Source organism: Salvia hispanica, chromosome 5, assembly GCF_029641045.1.
Source record: "Salvia hispanica isolate PSC_SH4W2 chromosome 5, Shi_PSC_v1, whole genome shotgun sequence".
Lineage (NCBI taxonomy): Eukaryota > Viridiplantae > Streptophyta > Magnoliopsida > Lamiales > Lamiaceae > Salvia > Salvia hispanica.
This window is the reverse complement of record NC_142696.1, coordinates 4,922,945-4,940,588: the sequence shown is the minus strand read 5'-3', so window position 1 is coordinate 4,940,588 and position 17,644 is coordinate 4,922,945. Positions and strand designations below refer to the sequence as shown.

Below are 17,644 nucleotides of genomic sequence, written 5' to 3'. Positions count from 1 at the left end.
TAATTAAAAATATCTTTTTCGAAAGGCATTGTTAATTGAGTAAAGGCCAAAATTGGTGCTGAACATATAGTCATTTTACCTTTTTGGTCTTAAACTTTATCTTGTGGATTTTTTGGTCCTGCACATATGACAATTTGATCATTTTGGTCCTCCATCAAAAGTTCCGTTAAAAACTTAACGGTCAACGGATTTAATTCAATTTTGACCAAATTAGTCTTTTAATCCTGATTTTTAATTCACTAATTATTCCCTAATTATTTTAACAAATATTCCAGGTAGCTTTCCTGATCGAAAAACGACGAATTTCGATTTCTCCGAATACTTATACTCAATTCCATTGCTCTGCAGGAGCCCTTGGATCAAATTCTTGGCTTCATCGGGGTCGGAGCTCTCGCATTCGACCTCATAGCTCGTGCCGAAGCTGTAGAGCGTCTCATCGAGCTCCAATTTGAGCCCATTCTACTGTAAACCCCTCTCACGTTCCTAAAACCCCCCAAACATACCAAACCCTTCCCGCCCAAACCGAACTCCTCCCTCACCCTCCTGATTATGTCGGACGGCTCGATGAGGAGGAGCCGCGATGGATCGGCGGCGCAGTGGCGGCCGACGGTGGGGTCGAGAGGCTCCTCCTGCTCCTCGATGCGGCTGATTCCGCCTGAGATTTGGGGCTTCGATTTTAGCGAGAGAACGCAGCGGGAGTCAAGGTCGTAGAAGCGGATGCGGAGGGCGGCGAAGTTGGATGCCAGCTCCGCGTTGGGGCCGTCGAAGAAGAGGTTCTCTTGGAGGTGAGTGCGGCGGTGGTAGGCAGAGAGAACGACGGAGAGGCGCTCGTGGGCGGCAGAGGACGGGAATAATTCTAATTATTTATTTAATTAGGGAATAATTAGTTTTAAAAGATATTTAAATTATTTATTTAATTCTAATTTTAAAAGAATATTTGTTAAAGTAATTAGAGAATAATTAGTGAATTAAAAATCAGGATTAAAAGACTAATGTGGTCAAAACCGGATTAAATCCGTTGACCGTTAAGTTTTTAACGGAACTTTTGACGGAGGACCAAAATGATCAAATTGTCATATGTGTAGGACTAAAAAATCCACAAGATAAAGTTTGGGAACAAAAAAATAAAATGGTCATATGTTTAGGACCAATTTTTGCTTTTACTTTTGTTAATTTATTCTTGCTCTAAGAGATACTTTTATATAGTACTCAACTTGGCTCAGTTATTGGAAATTCATGACACCCCGATTTTTGGAATTTTTCTAATTTGTCAATTGGTTGTTGGACAAAAAAAATGTAAGATGATCTTCAAGAAATGTAGATGATCTAAACCTTTAACGACGAGTGCTAGTGAATATTATGTAAAAGACACAAGCACGAGTATTTCTTTGCACTATGTAACAAAATTCAATTAATTCATTAAATTTTAGTGTCACAGTACATGCACCAGTATTTCTTTTTTAATATAACATGAAATAAACTAGTTGGCTTTAGATATTTGTTTCTCATGCCATGTTTAAACTTAATTAACAACCTTGATTAGTTTTACGTACCATAACAAATAATTTAAACTCGTGTGGATCTGAACACAATAGGCCACCTCCTACCGGCCATTCGGAGAGCCTAAATATTCCACTGAGTCGAGCTAAAAATAACATGTCCATCCCTTCCGCATAGTGTAGAATATACTCCTTGTTTTCATTGAATGTAATATAAAATTAAATAGTTCAATGGTTAAGGTATTAGACTCTTAACTAATAGGTCTATGATTCAAAATTAACCTATTAAACCTAGTCTAATATTTATTTGTCATTCATAATCGCGGTTTAATTTGATTATATTTGGAGAAAGGAAGATGAGCGGTTTTGTTTTGGAGAAGTAATTAATTGTGAGAAATGGAGATTTGATTTCCAAGTAGGCGAATAATATGTCTTAATTCACAAGCACTTATATTAGTGCAAGGATCTGATCGAAAATAATGAAAAATAATGAATAGAGTTGTCACGCCTCCCTCTCTTTAATTCCTCGTCGATTTACCACCTCTTTCATACACTTATCTTTTTAGTTTAGACATTAGCTAGATTTTGTTAGATATTTTAGCGTAATTGGATTAACTTGAATGATCGGTTATTGTTATAATGATACATCATTTAAGTATGGAGGTGCGGAGTGCACGCTTATTTGAATTCGTTATAATATTAGGAGCGAAGCTCCAAGATAGATGAACGGGGGTCCGGGGGCAGCGCCCCCGGGTAGCGGGGTCCAAGGGGCGGCAGCCCCTGGCGGGTCCAAGGGGCAGAGCCCCTGGTTGGGGTCGAAGGACTAAATTTTTTATTTCCGACAAAGTTACTGTATCGGAAATTCATCCGAAAATATAATTTCCGAAATTCGAAGGACTAAATTGCAATTTTGGAAACCTTTGAAATTCGGTTATTTTCGGTTTCATCTCCCAACAGGTGCAATGCTTCATTACACTGTTTCATCTTCTTCTTCTACTGATCATTTTTTGGTTCATAATAATTGAAAATACAGACATATGATCTTCTAATACTCTGAATTTTATCCAATCAAACATTTTTGGCTGAACCCCGAAATTGATTTGATCTGAAAGTGATAAACACGACTTTCAGATATCCAGTTTTTGTTTCTCTGATTTATATCTACCTAACAGATTTACCCTAATTCAGTCCAAAATGGAGTATGTACTATTTATATGTATATTATTTGATTTAATATCTTCAATACTTGCTTTGCGAAACAAATTTCCCTCCCTTTCCTTTTCGATTCAATACCTCTTTCTTAGGTTTATGAGAGAGATGAATGAAAACACATAAATCAATGCAGAAATCGACACTAGTCCATATTAAAAGCTCCATTGGCTTTGTCTATGCACATGCACTGTGTGAATTGTAAAGATTTTAGGCTTAAATCAATCTTTAATGACTGTAAGGAAAACATGATTAGTATGCAAATAGGAGTAGTTGTAATAGAGGACTTAAAGATCCTAACACTACTGTCCCTAATCGCCACCAAACTTCTTGCACACCACCATCAGTCCATCACCCTCCCATGTCCAAGTCGTTGTGCCCGTAGCAAACTGCACACCATCTTTATTCACGGAAGACCAAGTTGGTAATCGATCATTGTGATCATGTTTATCTTCAGGACTCCATTTCCAAAGTCTTTATCAACATAGTGACTGGAAGAAGCATATATGATTCCAATTTTATCAACAATTGTGTGCAGAGGCGAATACATGAGGACATGAGCTCTTACCACAATTCCTTCATACTCATCATCTAAAGCATCAAACTATGGCATCAAACATATCCTTGTCCAAAATGAAATCCCACATTTGCCTTATGCAACAAACTTCATCCAACAAAACCAGAAGCATCACTCCTATAATTAGGACCATAATGAAATAACAACAAAATAAAAGCATTTGTACTAATTTTTTACTACTACATTTACCTACATCATGTCTAAGCTCACAAATAATTTATGGAAAACGAAGGAGGTGATGTTGAAATCGCAAAAGAAAAGGGAGGGATGGATCATGGGATGGGTGCCAATACAAAGTTATATGTAAATATTACATGAGCATGTCACTTATTTAATTACCTAAAACTAAAGCCAAAACTCTAATTAGCTAGTCGAAGAGTTAATGTTCCAATACACTCTTCACAAATTTCAAAACTACTTCAGAGAAATCAGTCAAAGAATTAATGTATCAATATGCTAGTTTCTTGTTCCCAAATCAACATTGGGATATAGTGGTAATTTCTTGGCAATTAAAAGACCAAAACAATCGTAATATTAAGGGATATTGGTCTCTAATATCACAAAACTTTTAAAAAGTTTATTTTTTCCCATGAACTTTTAATTTGGCAAATAATATCACAAACTTTTATCCAAGTTTGTGATTTCCCACCGTCGAAAAAATTCCGACAAATAATATCATGATATAGATGATTTTTTCGTAATTTCTCGACAACAACTTCGAAGTTCAAATTCTTCTCTTTGAAGATAGTTTTTCTTGAAGCACACCCTCCAAAATTGTTTTTCAATCCATTAATATATGTAGAATTTTTTAGCTGGTGGGAAATAACATACTCGGGTAAAAGTTCGTGATATTATTTGGCAAATTGAAAGTTCACAGGGAAAAACCAATTTTTTGAAAATTATGTGATATTAAGAGCCAATATACCTAATATTAATAGGCTGAATTATCTAACATGCTCTTTTTAATTCTCTTTGTTAAAGAGTCCTAAAATCTAAATCTAAAAATCTAGCTTGCATCAGAAAAGCCGTAAAATTTAACTCCAAAAATTCAAGAAAAATAAATGAAGGAAGCACGAAGGCAGAAACTTACCTCTACGACGTCTCAGTCTGTCGGCGGCGTCGTTCATTTTGTTCCTGTTGAAGAAATTGTATGATTTCGTTTTTTCTTTACTCTTGGGCTTAACTATTGGGATGAAACTTTTAATTAAATAAAGTGTAGTAGTATTATAAGGTAATTTAGATGTGATGTGTTCCGTCAAGTGAGACGTTTTTTGGACGGAAGATTTAACAAAGATATGTTTTGTTAGTTAAGTGGAGAATAAGAGAATATTAAAACTACATATTTAGTAACAAATTTAAATCTAATATTTTCTTCTCACTCATTGAGAATTGGTTTAGAAAAAACAAATATACCATTATCTTCTATTTGGTATGTAAACCAATCCAAATGCATGATTCAGGGCATACCAACAACTTCGGATCATTTAGTGTTGTCACTATCATGCTTCAGTGACACATCCGCGACTCAACCACACAACTCCTATAATAGAGACGTCGCAAACATATTTTTGCACTTTTTGAGGCCCAATTTGAAAATATTAGGAGATTGTTTTATTTTGTTGGCCTTGTTAGATTATGGGCTCGAATAAAAATAGGCCCATCATCCAAATCAAGTAGATGTATAGGGATCAAACAAAATCATTCCTAAAATGATAATGTGAGTAGTTTTGCAGTGTACTTATAAATGACGAACATTAAACCTATATAATATTAATATATTCAAATTTTATTTCGGTGCACTTGCTTTATATATTCAAATAGATAGATTCGAAGATTGAAAGTGGATTAATTTTTTTTAGGATGGACAAAAAATAGGAAAGAAGAGCTATTGTTTAGAGACAAAGGGAATAGTAAATTATAGTATATATACTTGCTTGCTTATATTTCAATTGCATTATTATCATTATTAGTCAACTTAGTACATGATGTCAAACTTGACGACTTGCTTTTAGAAAACCCTATCCCAGAAGAGCATGAATTGGGCCATGGTTAATTCAATTATAACAGCTCATAAGTCTGTTCTTCAACATTGCTCTAACAAGAAGCTTTTCTAATCCAAAATTTTCATAAAATCGTCTGTTTTACTTAAATCATGGCGGCTTATGCAGCTTTGATGTCTCTAATGAGTCTCATAGATGACATCGAGCACCATCCTTCCCCTCCCATCTCTCTCCATAAACACCAAATTCAATCTCTCACTCAAAATATTATCTTCCTGCAAGAATTTCTCCAAGGTTACAAGTCCCCTGTTTCTGACACCGATGAAGCAGATCCATTAGAGATGCGTATTGCAGATGCAGCTTATGCCGCTGAGGATGTTATTGAATCTCATATTGTCAACAAGCTTCAGCACAGTACACCCAAAGCAACCAAGCATCATGAAGATGATGACGACGATGATGATGGTGGTGGTGGTTGTGGTGCTGCTGATGATGATGACGACGACGACGACGACGACGATGATGATGATAACGACGACGATGATGATGATGATGACGACGACAATGATGATGAACTGGTCAAGTTGTATCAAGGTTTACAAAATGTGATAGGAGAAATGGATCGGATCAAGACAACGGTGATGGACATCAACACAGTGCTCAGTGATCAATCGCGTGGATTCGTCTCTTCTTCCATTGGGAAGAAGAGTAGTGACACGATGGTGTTTTCTGATGATGTCTTGAATGGAATCATGGAAAAGCTCGTTGCAGACGAACGCAGTCGCCAAGTTATCCCGATCACAGGAATGGGCGGGATAGGTAAGACCGCTCTTGCTCAAACTGTTTATTCCAAACAAGTTATTAAGGAGCGTTTTGACATTTGTGCTTGGGCTACTATTTCTGAACACTATAACACAAGAGAAATTCTATGCGAACTTGTTTCTCAAGCCACTAACAATAAAAAGGAACATCTAGGTCAAAGGAGTGAAAATGAATTAGGATCAGAGCTCTACCAATATTTGTCGGGTAAAAGGTTTCTAATTGTGATGGATGATGTATGGAATGTTGATTCTTGGAACGAAATACAACATTTCTTTCCTAACAATAGGAATTCCAGCCGGATAATAGTGACAACTAGGCAATCACAATTGGCTTCTCGGTTGTTGAACAACCATTATAGCCATTCAATGGAGTTTCTTGATGAGGCTAGTAGTTGGATCCTATTATCCAAAACTGTGTTTCAAGAGGAACCCTTTCCTCTTGGTTTGGAGAAAGTTGGAAAGGAAATTGCATACAATTGTAGAGGACTTCCTCTATCAATTGTTGTAGTGGGAGGTATTTTGAAAAATATGGAACACACACAAGAATGTTGGGAATCGATAAGAGAAAACTTAACTTTAGTCATAAATTTGGATAATGATAAACATTGCTTGAGATTATTAAAATTGAGCTATGATCATTTGCCTGTCTACTTAAAGCCTTGTTTCCTATACATGGGAGTGTTTGAGGAAGATGAAAATATTCGCACCTCAAACCTCATCAAGTTATGGGTCGCCGAAGGATTTCTTAAACCAATAGATGGAAAAAGTTTGAGAACAATTGGGAAAGGGTTCTTAAAGGACTTAGTTGAGAGAAATCTCATTCTGGTTGCCGAGTTGGGGTGTATTGGAAATATAAAACAAGTCAAAGTTCATGATTTGTTAAGAGATCTATGCGTGAACCAGAGCAAAAAGGAAGGGTTTTATCACGTGGTAGGAGAATCTAGTCCTCGAGGAATAAAAAGCAATCGCCGCGTTGTCATACGCAGGAACACTTCAAAGAAGAAAGTCGTCAAAGACATGAAATATATGTCACATGCTCGTTCCATCATTTGCGAACATGGCAAAGTTCCACGGTGCCGGAATTTTGGATTGTTGAGGACAATACAAGCTGACGGTCACATATCTCGTGTGTTTCAGTATGTTAACTTGCGACACCTTGCAGACAAGTATGAACACAAGCCTTCTTCTTTCAATCACCTTTGGAATTTGCAAACTCTGATCATTCCTTACATAGGTAATTTTATTGCACATACTGAGTTTTGGGAAATGCATCAACTGAAGTATATTGAGATGGAATCTGTGCTTCCCCCAGATCCTTCGAGTGATGCCGTCATCATGGAGAATCTCGTTGTACTTAAGGGAGCACTCAATTTCAAATGGGATGAAAAGGTGGTTAAGAGATTTTCCAATATCAATAGATTGGAGATAATATATGAAGGGAGCAAGGGATTAATAGGGTGTGATGATTATTATTATCTGAGCAATATTAAATGTTTGTGTAAATTAGAATCCCTCTATATCTCGTGTGAGTATGATTTTAGAGGGAATGCCTCTTTGTATACGCTCACCTTTCCCCAAACCCTCAAGAATTTGTCTCTTAATATGAACAACGACTTTGAATGGGAAACGATATTGGAAATGATAGATTCGTTGCCCGTTCTTGAGAAGCTCAAGTTGTTCCGTGGATGTTTTGGAACTGGTAAGTGGAAAATCTTTGAAGGAAATTTCCCTTGCCTCAAATACTTGGAATTGTGGGAGTGTGATGGCCTGAAAAATTGGACTGTAGAAACAAGCTCCATCTTTCCATGCCTTGAGAAGCTTCATTTATGTGGATTAGAAGAATTGGATTCTATTCCGTCTGAAATTGGATACATACCGACTCTCCAAAATATATGGACAAGGTATTGTGGTGAATCAGTGGTGAAATCTGCCATGGAGATAGTAGAGGAACAGATGGATTTACAAGGTGATGATCTTCCTTTTCATGTTAAGGTTCGATTTTTTAGTCTGTTTGATAAGAACAAAGTGATGAATGAAGCAAAGCAGAGCTTGGCAGGTCCTAGCTTTGAAGTTGAAGGATAGATGGAGGAGCTTATGTTTTCTAAATATTTGGTTGAATATTTTCTCATCTTCAAAGGAGAATTGTAATATTCTAAAAATTATGTGTAAACTTATCCAAGATTGCATTGCAATAGTTTAACTTATAGCTTGAATGGAGGTTGGCTATATTCATATAACTACAAATTTTATATACCTTGTGCTTTGAATTTCCTTCAAAACATTCACAACATCTTGCATATGTTTTCTCTTCAACACATCTTGAATTGCACTCATATTTTTTCCTTCATCCCATATCTTAAATTGTCAACCCCGTATTGTTATTGCTTTTATAAAAATGTGAGTAGTCACGTCGAGATTCGAACACACGGCCTTAGGTAAGTGTCACTATATTAACTAATTTGAAAAATGAATCGTTGATTTGTTAGGAAACAGCAAAAATAACCAAAGTATCTTCTGGCATACGCAATTGGGATTAAAAAAAAAGATGCTGTGAAATGTAATCGCATAACAAAATCAGCCATATACCCTAAGTTAATTCACTATTTAAAAAATAATTAATTCACATTCCTTATAAAACAAGAAATAATACTATAAAACAGAAAGGCCCTATTTTAGTAAACCGATTCTATTATCTCGTGTTTAGTTCCCAAATTTTAGTAGGCCTAAATTTGTAATGTTACAAAAAGACATCTAATACTTTAATATCTGCTAGGAAAAATAATTTTTATAGTAGCTGCCTAGGTAAAGATAAAATTCCAGTTGAAGCATTAGATATTCGAATGCATTAAAATTTCAATATCCAATGCTGAAATAAGATGATAAAAAAAGTAAGATTAGTTGGTAGATGATGATCTGGTTACGCTATCCTGGCATGCTAAGGCTATTCTTTCTTAGTTTGATCATATTAGACGCTCTCATTCTAGTAGGTGGTCGTGGCGGTGGAGGCGGTGGCGGCCGTGGCAGTACAGGTGGAGGTGGCGGTGGCCGTTTTCGAGGTGGAGGTGGCCGTTTTAGAGGTGGAGGTGGAGGTATGCATCCAGCACATCGGAATATGTCAAGCACCAATTCCATTACGTGGTTATGCTATTTTATTTGCAACCTTGTTGCATTTTTTTGTTTGTTTCAAATGGTTAGACTATAAGAGGATTATTATGTATTCCAATATTTGATGCAAAAACATCTACACGATGATTGATGTTGTTCATACTTTTCAATACCGGAGTGAGAGTTGTCCGATAACTTATTAACAAAATCAAAAACTAAATTTATTTTTGTTTTAACAACCATAACACCGATATAATTTGTATGATTTGCAATGTAAAAAAAACTAACAGATTTGTTCAACTTTATTTTGTGTGTATCCACGTATAATTTCATATATTCTCTTTAATGGGACAAATCCAAATTATTCATTCTTTTACATAATATAAGGCTAATTGCAGCTACACGAGCCCTCCACACACAATGCATCTCCGGTGTCGCACGGTGGGCAATCACTGTTAGAGTTGCACGTGGCCTCCGGTCGTGCAACTTTATCACTGCAAGAGCACGAGCCGTTCACACACAATATCTTCCTTCCGCACGTTTCCTCGGACATTCCAACTGAATACAACGTAACATTAATCAGAATATTTCTTTATAAATCTATCAATGAAATCATCATGATAAATTGTTTGCAACTAATTTAATTATGGAGAGAGAGATATAGAAGAAAGTTGAGAGTGTGAGACGTACCGGTGGAAATAATAAGCATAAGGGTGACCAACAAATACACTTTATAGAGGAGGCTGCCATTCTTCTTCTTCTTCTTTACTTCTTTTAAAAAGCAATTACAAATATTTTTAGTTACTTGATAATTTTCAACCACCCTTGCTCTCATATATATACGTGTTTCGGTATCACTACGTAATTTACATATATATGTATGCAGTAGATATTATTCCAATGATCGACCAACTCTGATTTCCATAATCTCCTTCCTCTGTATATTTTATGAATATATCTTAAATTCTTAATTAACTAAACAAGGTTTATATGCATATTATAGTAAAATTTGAATATGACAAAAAATCACAGATTAGTATACAGTAAATATTATTTTGAGATTTCTTGTTCCCTTCCTTAAGTATATAAGATTTATAAAATTATATCAAAATATTTTCTTAATCAGTCAAATATGATTTATAAAATTATTTATATGGTTAATTGGTTATAGAGATATACATGCATGGATAAGTTAACAGAAAATATGTAAATATGGACTGTTTTAAAAAGGCGGAAACATATATGTGCAAAAAATTGTGGATATACACCATAATTTAGCAATACTAGCTGGATTACCTAACCAAACATTTTTGCTAATTAACTGACACAGAATTTTTGCTAATTGACTATGTGCATCTTATTGTTTATAGATTTCTCTAGATGTAGGTCATGTAATGGTTTATAGACTGTAGTTAAAGCTCCTGCTCAATTAAGGTACACCCTGAATTAGAAGAAAATGGCTCCAAAGCCCTCAGTGCAGATATATTTTATAAGTGATAGTTTGATTTAGGCTTTTAGTTGTTGATAGGCACTGTCACTAGATAATGAAAACCTTCATTTCCACTGGTTTTGTAGGTGTATGCAATTGGTGAAGAAGGTATCCTGAAGGGACAGGAGCCCCTTGGTGGTCCTCTCTGTTTCCTGTTAATTCTCTTCCAATTCGTCTCAATTTTGGGTTTATTGATCTAATCCTTGGAAAATTATTATGTTGATATGTATGCTGCTATACTTTGGTCTTTCACCAAAGTTAGGTGGTCAAGAATGAACTTGCCCAGTGATCTGATTATAAAAAAATTTCTACTTTTTTTTTTGGATGTGGTAAGTGATATTCTTGCCGGAAAATTTGGTGTCATTTTTCATTACAAAACTTCAGATTATTGATTTAGGGCCAATAAATCTGAACCTTTACTCAAGGTTGATCAAATCAGTTCATAGCTCGTTTAGCTAATCATCCTGTATTGGGTTCATGGAATTTCAATGTTTCTTTGAGGCTAATTGTTTTTCAGTTATTACAAGAAAGGATAATTAATGATCATATTTGTTGCAGGAAGATGGGAAGCTAAATAGCTTGTTTGTGTACAATAGTATTAAGCATGACAAGTTGATTGAAAGCAGGATTTTGATGATGAAATTGGAGTGTTGAGTGAGTCTTGTCTGTGTCAGTGGACAGGGCATTGATCAACTTTGATACCAGGCGCGGTGGGGCATTTGGCCAAGGGGCAGTGATCGTCGATGGGCAAGCCCCACCAGCTAGGCCCGGCGATGTCATAATACTGCAAGCTGAAGTAACACAGCGTCCCCATGAAGGCCACCCCGACGTCAAGCCCAGCCGAGAGGATGTAGTTGTGCCGTGCCCACCACCCCTTGAATCTCCGGTACACCACCAAGTTGAAGATGATCCCCACTGCAAACCACGACACGCTGTTCACAGCTTTGGCTAAAGGCATCCCCAATGTCCCGGAGAAAATGAGGGGCATGTTGATGCAGCTGATCCATCTCTTCTCGGGGTACTTGCGTGCAAAGTACCACACGGGGACCGGCACCAAAAGCCCGAACAGGAAGAAGTAGTTCATCTCCGGGTACAGCCCTAGCTTCCCGAACATGCGGAGGGGCCCAACCACACCCCAGATTATGGAAGCGTTGTAGAAGACATCGTCTGCCTGGCAGGTCCACGGGCTGCCCGGAGGTAGCTTTGTTTCGTCGCAGATGTATTCTATGGAGGTGAGGAGCCACCAGGCTGTGCCGAAACTCACTAAGGAAGTGATCACCGTCCCAATGAGTTGAACCACGAACATCGATTTTGGAGGGATTTTCATGTAGTGGCCGAGCTTGAAGTCGGATAGGAATGTAATAGCCTGAGACATGCTTATGGTGCTATAGGTCTTGAAGACAATGTTGGCTAGAGGTTTTCCCGGGTACATGTAGCCGATGATCATCTCGGAGATCACATTCAGTCCTGCTGTCTGATCAAATTGCAATGATGTTGATGTTAGGAGTATTTATTCATGAAATGAAACAAAATTAATTGTGTAGGAACCTGGTTGGTTGTGGCTGCAATGACACCCACAGGCAGGGTGAACACCAAGGCCAACACGATAGCCAACGCTACGCCCCAGTAAGGAAGTTGTAGTTGCCTTCCGAAGCCTTCGCAAGCAAGCATGGACACCGCAAGAACCACCAACAAGAGGCCGTGGAACCACCATTGAGGGACAGGTTCATAGTTCTTCCTCATCAACCTAGTATGTACGTCTCCGAACTTGTCATGAAATGAGGCCTTCGTCTGCTGCCAGATTGTTCTGCAACGAGGCCATAGTTATAGCTTCAACAGTTTGAATTTATGTGTTTATCACGCTTACCTTCCATGGAAGAGCGCTACGTGTGATATAGTAGCTGCCAATACAGCGAAGCTGAGACCGTAGATCAATACGAAGAAGATGCTCAGGTTAACCTTGCTGTAACTAGCATATCCCTCACTGCTGAATTCAAAGGTTTTCTCATCCAGGATTGCTGATATGTTGTATGGTGCTCCAGTTGCATCAAAGACATGTGCAGAAATGATGGGGAATCTCCTTGCGTTATAGAGGTTATTCCAATAGGCTATTGGCATCACGATATACACAACCAGTATGAAGCCAACCAACAAGTTGATTATAGCAAAGCCAGGGGTTGCCAGAGGGCTGCCTACAAAAGCTGCAATGGTCGACCAATCAAGCGCGATCGAGCCGAGTCCCAAGCCTCTAATCCCTCCTCCTAACTGCTGTGCTGTTACAGAATCTTTCCATATCCAGCAAACAAAGGAGAGAGCGGTGATGGAAGGGAACAAATAGTTCGGGATTATGTAATAACAGAAGCTCGAAACAGAGACTGCGGTGAAGAATTGCAGCCGTGTGAGGCCTCCTTTTCGCCTGACTTCAACCTCATGCAATGCTCTGAAGAGAGACACTTGAATGAGGTTGGAAGGCCACCACATGTAGGGGGAGTCCACCAGAAATTTCCGGAAAATTCCAGCCCAGCCATACCCTAGAAGCTGCACCAGAAAAACATCAACAAACATAGTTCAAAGATGGAAACAGCATAAGGTATGACTTGATACATACCTGTGTGCTATGTGTGAGTAGCATAGCTGCCACCGGGTCAATTTTCCGATGATAAAACGCCTTCACAATAGTGATGATGTTGACTGCATAAACACCCGTTGCGCCTGTGTTGGCGAAGATGGTGATGAGGCAATGCTCCTTTAAGTTGAAGGGCCCTGGATTCATTGTGAAGGACCATTTTGTCCCAGGAATCTTGAATGCCTTGGTTGGCAGAGTTGCAGCCATGAGCTTCCCGATGGGGAGGACTAAAATCTGAACGGATACAGACGTTACAGTGAGAGCGTTCTGGCGATAGACGAAGAACTGGTTCAAGAATGCTAGAGCTGCACATGATATCATCCCCAACACCCATGTCCGAAACGTCAGACATGGCAGCGTAGGATCATCCGTTATCGCAACTGTTAGCCGCACTTCCTCCACCGGAGAATCGTTCACCTCCTCTGCACAAAACTTGACACCATCAGTATGCACAATTAATTGAGTAGAGTGAAAACAAAGAAGAATGAAAAGCATGTACCGATTGTTGCTATTGTATCGACAGATTTCTTGGGATCATACGGCACAGGGATCATAGTGTTGCTCTCTGCAGCAGACTCCATCGACGGCAGGAATCTCCAGAAACAACAAAAAAAGGTGCAGTTTTTGAGACAAATCTACATTCCAGTCTGTTGTTTATAACCTTTGTGTTTGGCTGGTTTCCCCTGCTGAGTGAATTAATAATTTATTATAAAGGTTATAGTTATGACTTACGACATGAACAAGATGATATGAAGAAACTGGCGCTGTCATTTTCTAAGAGTATCAAGTCACACCTACACTACACACTACCAACCAGACATAGGTTCCTCAAAACAGTTTCTTTTGTTCAATATCCAAAAATCACTATGCCACTTATTCATGTCTGTAATTCCTATATTTTGCTTACTTCTTTTGGAAAAGATGACTCATTGTACCAAAAAATAATTAGTACTCTCATTTGTTAATGAAATTTATTGTACTAGGAGTAATATTTTAGCAGAAGGAAATTGAGAAAATTACATTTAATACTCAGACTATTGATTTATTAACGAAGCTCCACGACTATAAATATACTTAAATACTTGAAATATTGATATTGTAACGAAAATTTTTCCGAACTATGCATGATAACAATCGAAAAAAATACCACTCCTATATCAGAAACCCACAAAAATATCCCAATCATCAATATGCGTAACATGTCCGGAGTTTGTAGTGGTTCAACAAGTCTAAATTATAGCCTCAAATTCGGAATTGAGTTCATATGAACGACAAGCTTGCTAGTTGTGATAATTTAATTTTCTCTGATATACAAATATAGTTCGAAAATAATCAAAAGATAAATATTTAGGTGCCCAACTGTAATTTTCCCCGAGAATATTCCTCAACTTACCTTGGCCGGGAAATTGATAGTACTTAGTAACTAACCTAGGAGCCTATATTTAATCACGTCATAAATTTGATTGCCGTACTAGTGTCCTCTAGCAACTTAGCTTTTGCCTTAATTCTATATAAAGGTATAATCTTTAAATAATATTAAGACAGGACGAGTGACCATACTCTCTTTCTATCATGGTTTGTGAAAATTTTATGTCTCACATGTGTAACAAATATGTATATTGGATTTTTCATATAATATACTATAAGGACTCGTTTGATAAAAAAGATGGGATATGAGAAGATATGTAAAATAAGATAAGAAATACGAGCTTCATGTCAAGATATGCAAATATATACAAAAAATTTCGTTGTTGTTTGATTGAAAAGAAATTATCTAAATTTGTATTATATATTATTATAACATGCCTTAACGTGACAAATTGGTGAGTTACATAAACATAGTTAAAATTATAATTTTGATAAGATTTGATAGGGTGCTTGTCTTATATTGGGTTATATTGCTACACTAGCTTCTTCATATGTTTGATTTTATTGCCATATTTATTACATTAAGCAATGTATTAGCGGTTACAAATCTTTTAATTTTATTGTGAATAATAAAATAAAATGAAACACTAATTAAAATAATATTAATAAAAAAAATACACAATATATAAATCCTAAAAATAATAAATCACAAGCCATGTCTAATGTATTTTAATTTTAAAAAAGTGGTGTAATTTTATTAAATCGTAAATAATAATAGACTCCCTTCGTCTCACTATAAGTGAGGTGTATTCCCTTTTGGACAGTCCTACTATAAATGAGACATTTCATTTTATGACAAAAAAGCAATACTCTATCTCTCTTTTACTTTATTATTTTCTTTACATTTTTCTCTACTTTTTTCTCATTCATTCTTTATTAAATAGTCAATTTAACGGAAATGTGTCACATGTAAATATATTAATAAGAAAATTTTATTATATTTGCATACCTTAATTTTTTAAGTATATAAACTTTATAATTAGTTGCACTATCACACATCTCTCATACTCTAATTTACGTACAAACACACTTTATATATCTTTTATTAAATCTTAAATTCTATTAATTCATTAATGCAAATGTTGACTATTCACAAAATAAATATAAATATTTTAATTTTAAATTATCATAATATTAATAAAAATACGTATATATTTTTTTTGCCAAACTTCACTAACCAATATATTTGTATTACATTTTTTTATGTAAATAATTGTTTGATTTTATATAATTTTAAAAATATTTATTTTATATATTTATAATTTTAGATTCCGTACCATATATTTTTTATCATTTCATAAAATTATTTCACAACAAGAAATAAGTGTGAAGAAAACACAGTAGGTAAGAAAAAAAATTAAGTAAGATGTGCAATGTACGAGATGTTACATCCCAACCAAGATCTGCGATCAACGAATAGGAAATATCACACAACATTGAGCCTCAATTATTTTCATGTAATATTGACAAATATTCATAGTAAACTCCAAGTAGTTTCTAACATCAATACTTCATCATATTTATCATCAATAATTTTATTATAAATCAACATCATCATGAAGCATCACATGTTTATCATAAACAGTCATATTGTTCGATCTCAAACCATAAGTACTTAAACAATCTACTAACAATAACCATATAGGGGTGCCAATAACCTACATAGGGGCGACGATAACCCACATAGCGGTGACGATAACCCATGTAGGGTGACAATAACCTATATATAGAGGTGACGATAACCCACATAGGGTGCATAATCATTACATTTTAGCCATACTGCATATTTGTAACATATCATTTATTAATCACGTACATTTACAAATAGACACAAAATGTCACACTTAAAAGCTTATAAGATCATATAACACATTACTAGTGAAATTACTATTCACATATCACTTCTGATTATCAAAGTACCACTTATATCATACATGAATTCATACCATATTTCTTGTACCACAACATCTATCACATATTCAGTTTACACACAACCACCAGATAACTTTTAATAATTCTTAATTTAATTATTTAGACTCCTTATACCATTATTTACCATAACCACTTCAACCTTCATCTCCATTATTCTAATAGGTTTTAAAAATATGTCAACAATCTTTGCAAATATCAATCAAATCATAGTAGTATGCATTTTATCATTTCTTGCATTCTAATAATCAAATAAAATTCATAGCATACACTTTCATATATCCGATAAACTCAATCTTCACCATATAGTTCATTTTCCAAACAATTCTCGATCTAAATCATATTAACCCATCATATACGAATTTCTATAACCAAAATAGCATCAAATGTCCAAGATTTAATCATGACTATTTTCAAACTTTCAATGTTATCATGAATTTTATTGCTTCAAATCAATAACTAGAACATTTTATGCACGCCTCTAATTTTATATTCACTGTTATCTCAAGGAATAATCCACATACTTATTCAAATATAATAGTCGATCGACAATCCAAATCCTCAAACTCAATATCTAATCATTTCTTTTGATAAAAAAATTAATTAGATTAGAATCTTACCTTATTTATTAATCCATCCGTCCCCGATTAGGAGTCACACCTTGACCGGACACGAGTTTTAAGAAATGTAAACAAAAGTTGTTGAAAAAATTAGTGGAATGTGGGACCCATATTTTTATATTGATTTTATAATAAAATGTGAGCGAATTGAGTTAGTGGAATGTGAGATCTACTTACTATGTATGGTAAAAATGAAGTGTGACTCTTAATTGGGGATGAACCGAAATAGAAAAATGTGACTCTTAATCGGGGACTGGGGGAGTAATAAAGTTCACCCAATCCTTGTTGATTAAATAACAACAACAAACACTGCACGAAGTTAAGAAAATGATTTGCTGTGG

The 17,644-nt window shown here is 35.9% G+C and overlaps 2 protein-coding genes, 1 long non-coding RNA gene and 1 pseudogene across 4 annotated transcripts; 1 reads left to right on the top strand and 3 right to left on the bottom strand.

Moving 5' to 3' along the window:
• Window positions 1-243: 243 nt before the first annotated feature.
• Window positions 244-1,614, bottom strand: LOC125189965 (triphosphate tunnel metalloenzyme 3 pseudogene; annotated as a pseudogene).
• Window positions 1,615-2,903: 1,289 nt separating this feature from the next.
• Window positions 2,904-4,603, bottom strand: LOC125186719 (uncharacterized). Of its 2 annotated transcripts, XR_016130166.1 has the most exons (3): window positions 4,376-4,603; window positions 3,277-3,402; window positions 2,904-3,199 (listed from the first exon to the last, which is right to left on the bottom strand). It is a non-coding gene; the product is annotated as an uncharacterized LOC125186719 (long non-coding RNA). The 2 variants fall into 2 exon arrangements; XR_016130165.1 differs by having other exon boundaries at window positions 2,904-3,402.
• A 753-nt stretch (window positions 4,604-5,356) lies between these two features.
• On the top strand, window positions 5,357-8,298 carry LOC125186081 (putative late blight resistance protein homolog R1B-16). Its single transcript, XM_089058658.1, has one exon. It carries the CDS (start codon window positions 5,438-5,440, stop codon window positions 8,186-8,188), a length of 2,751 nt encoding a protein of 916 aa, XP_088914784.1. The 5' UTR covers window positions 5,357-5,437; the 3' UTR covers window positions 8,189-8,298.
• Window positions 8,299-11,233: 2,935 nt separating this feature from the next.
• On the bottom strand, window positions 11,234-14,153 carry LOC125187599 (oligopeptide transporter 5-like). Its single transcript, XM_048084224.2, has 5 exons — window positions 13,826-14,153; window positions 13,309-13,748; window positions 12,568-13,238; window positions 12,249-12,507; window positions 11,234-12,174 (listed from the first exon to the last, which is right to left on the bottom strand). Exons 1-5 carry the CDS (start codon window positions 13,905-13,907, stop codon window positions 11,371-11,373), a joined length of 2,256 nt encoding a protein of 751 aa, XP_047940181.2. The 5' UTR covers window positions 13,908-14,153; the 3' UTR covers window positions 11,234-11,370.
• Between the last annotated feature and the right edge of the window lie 3,491 nt (window positions 14,154-17,644).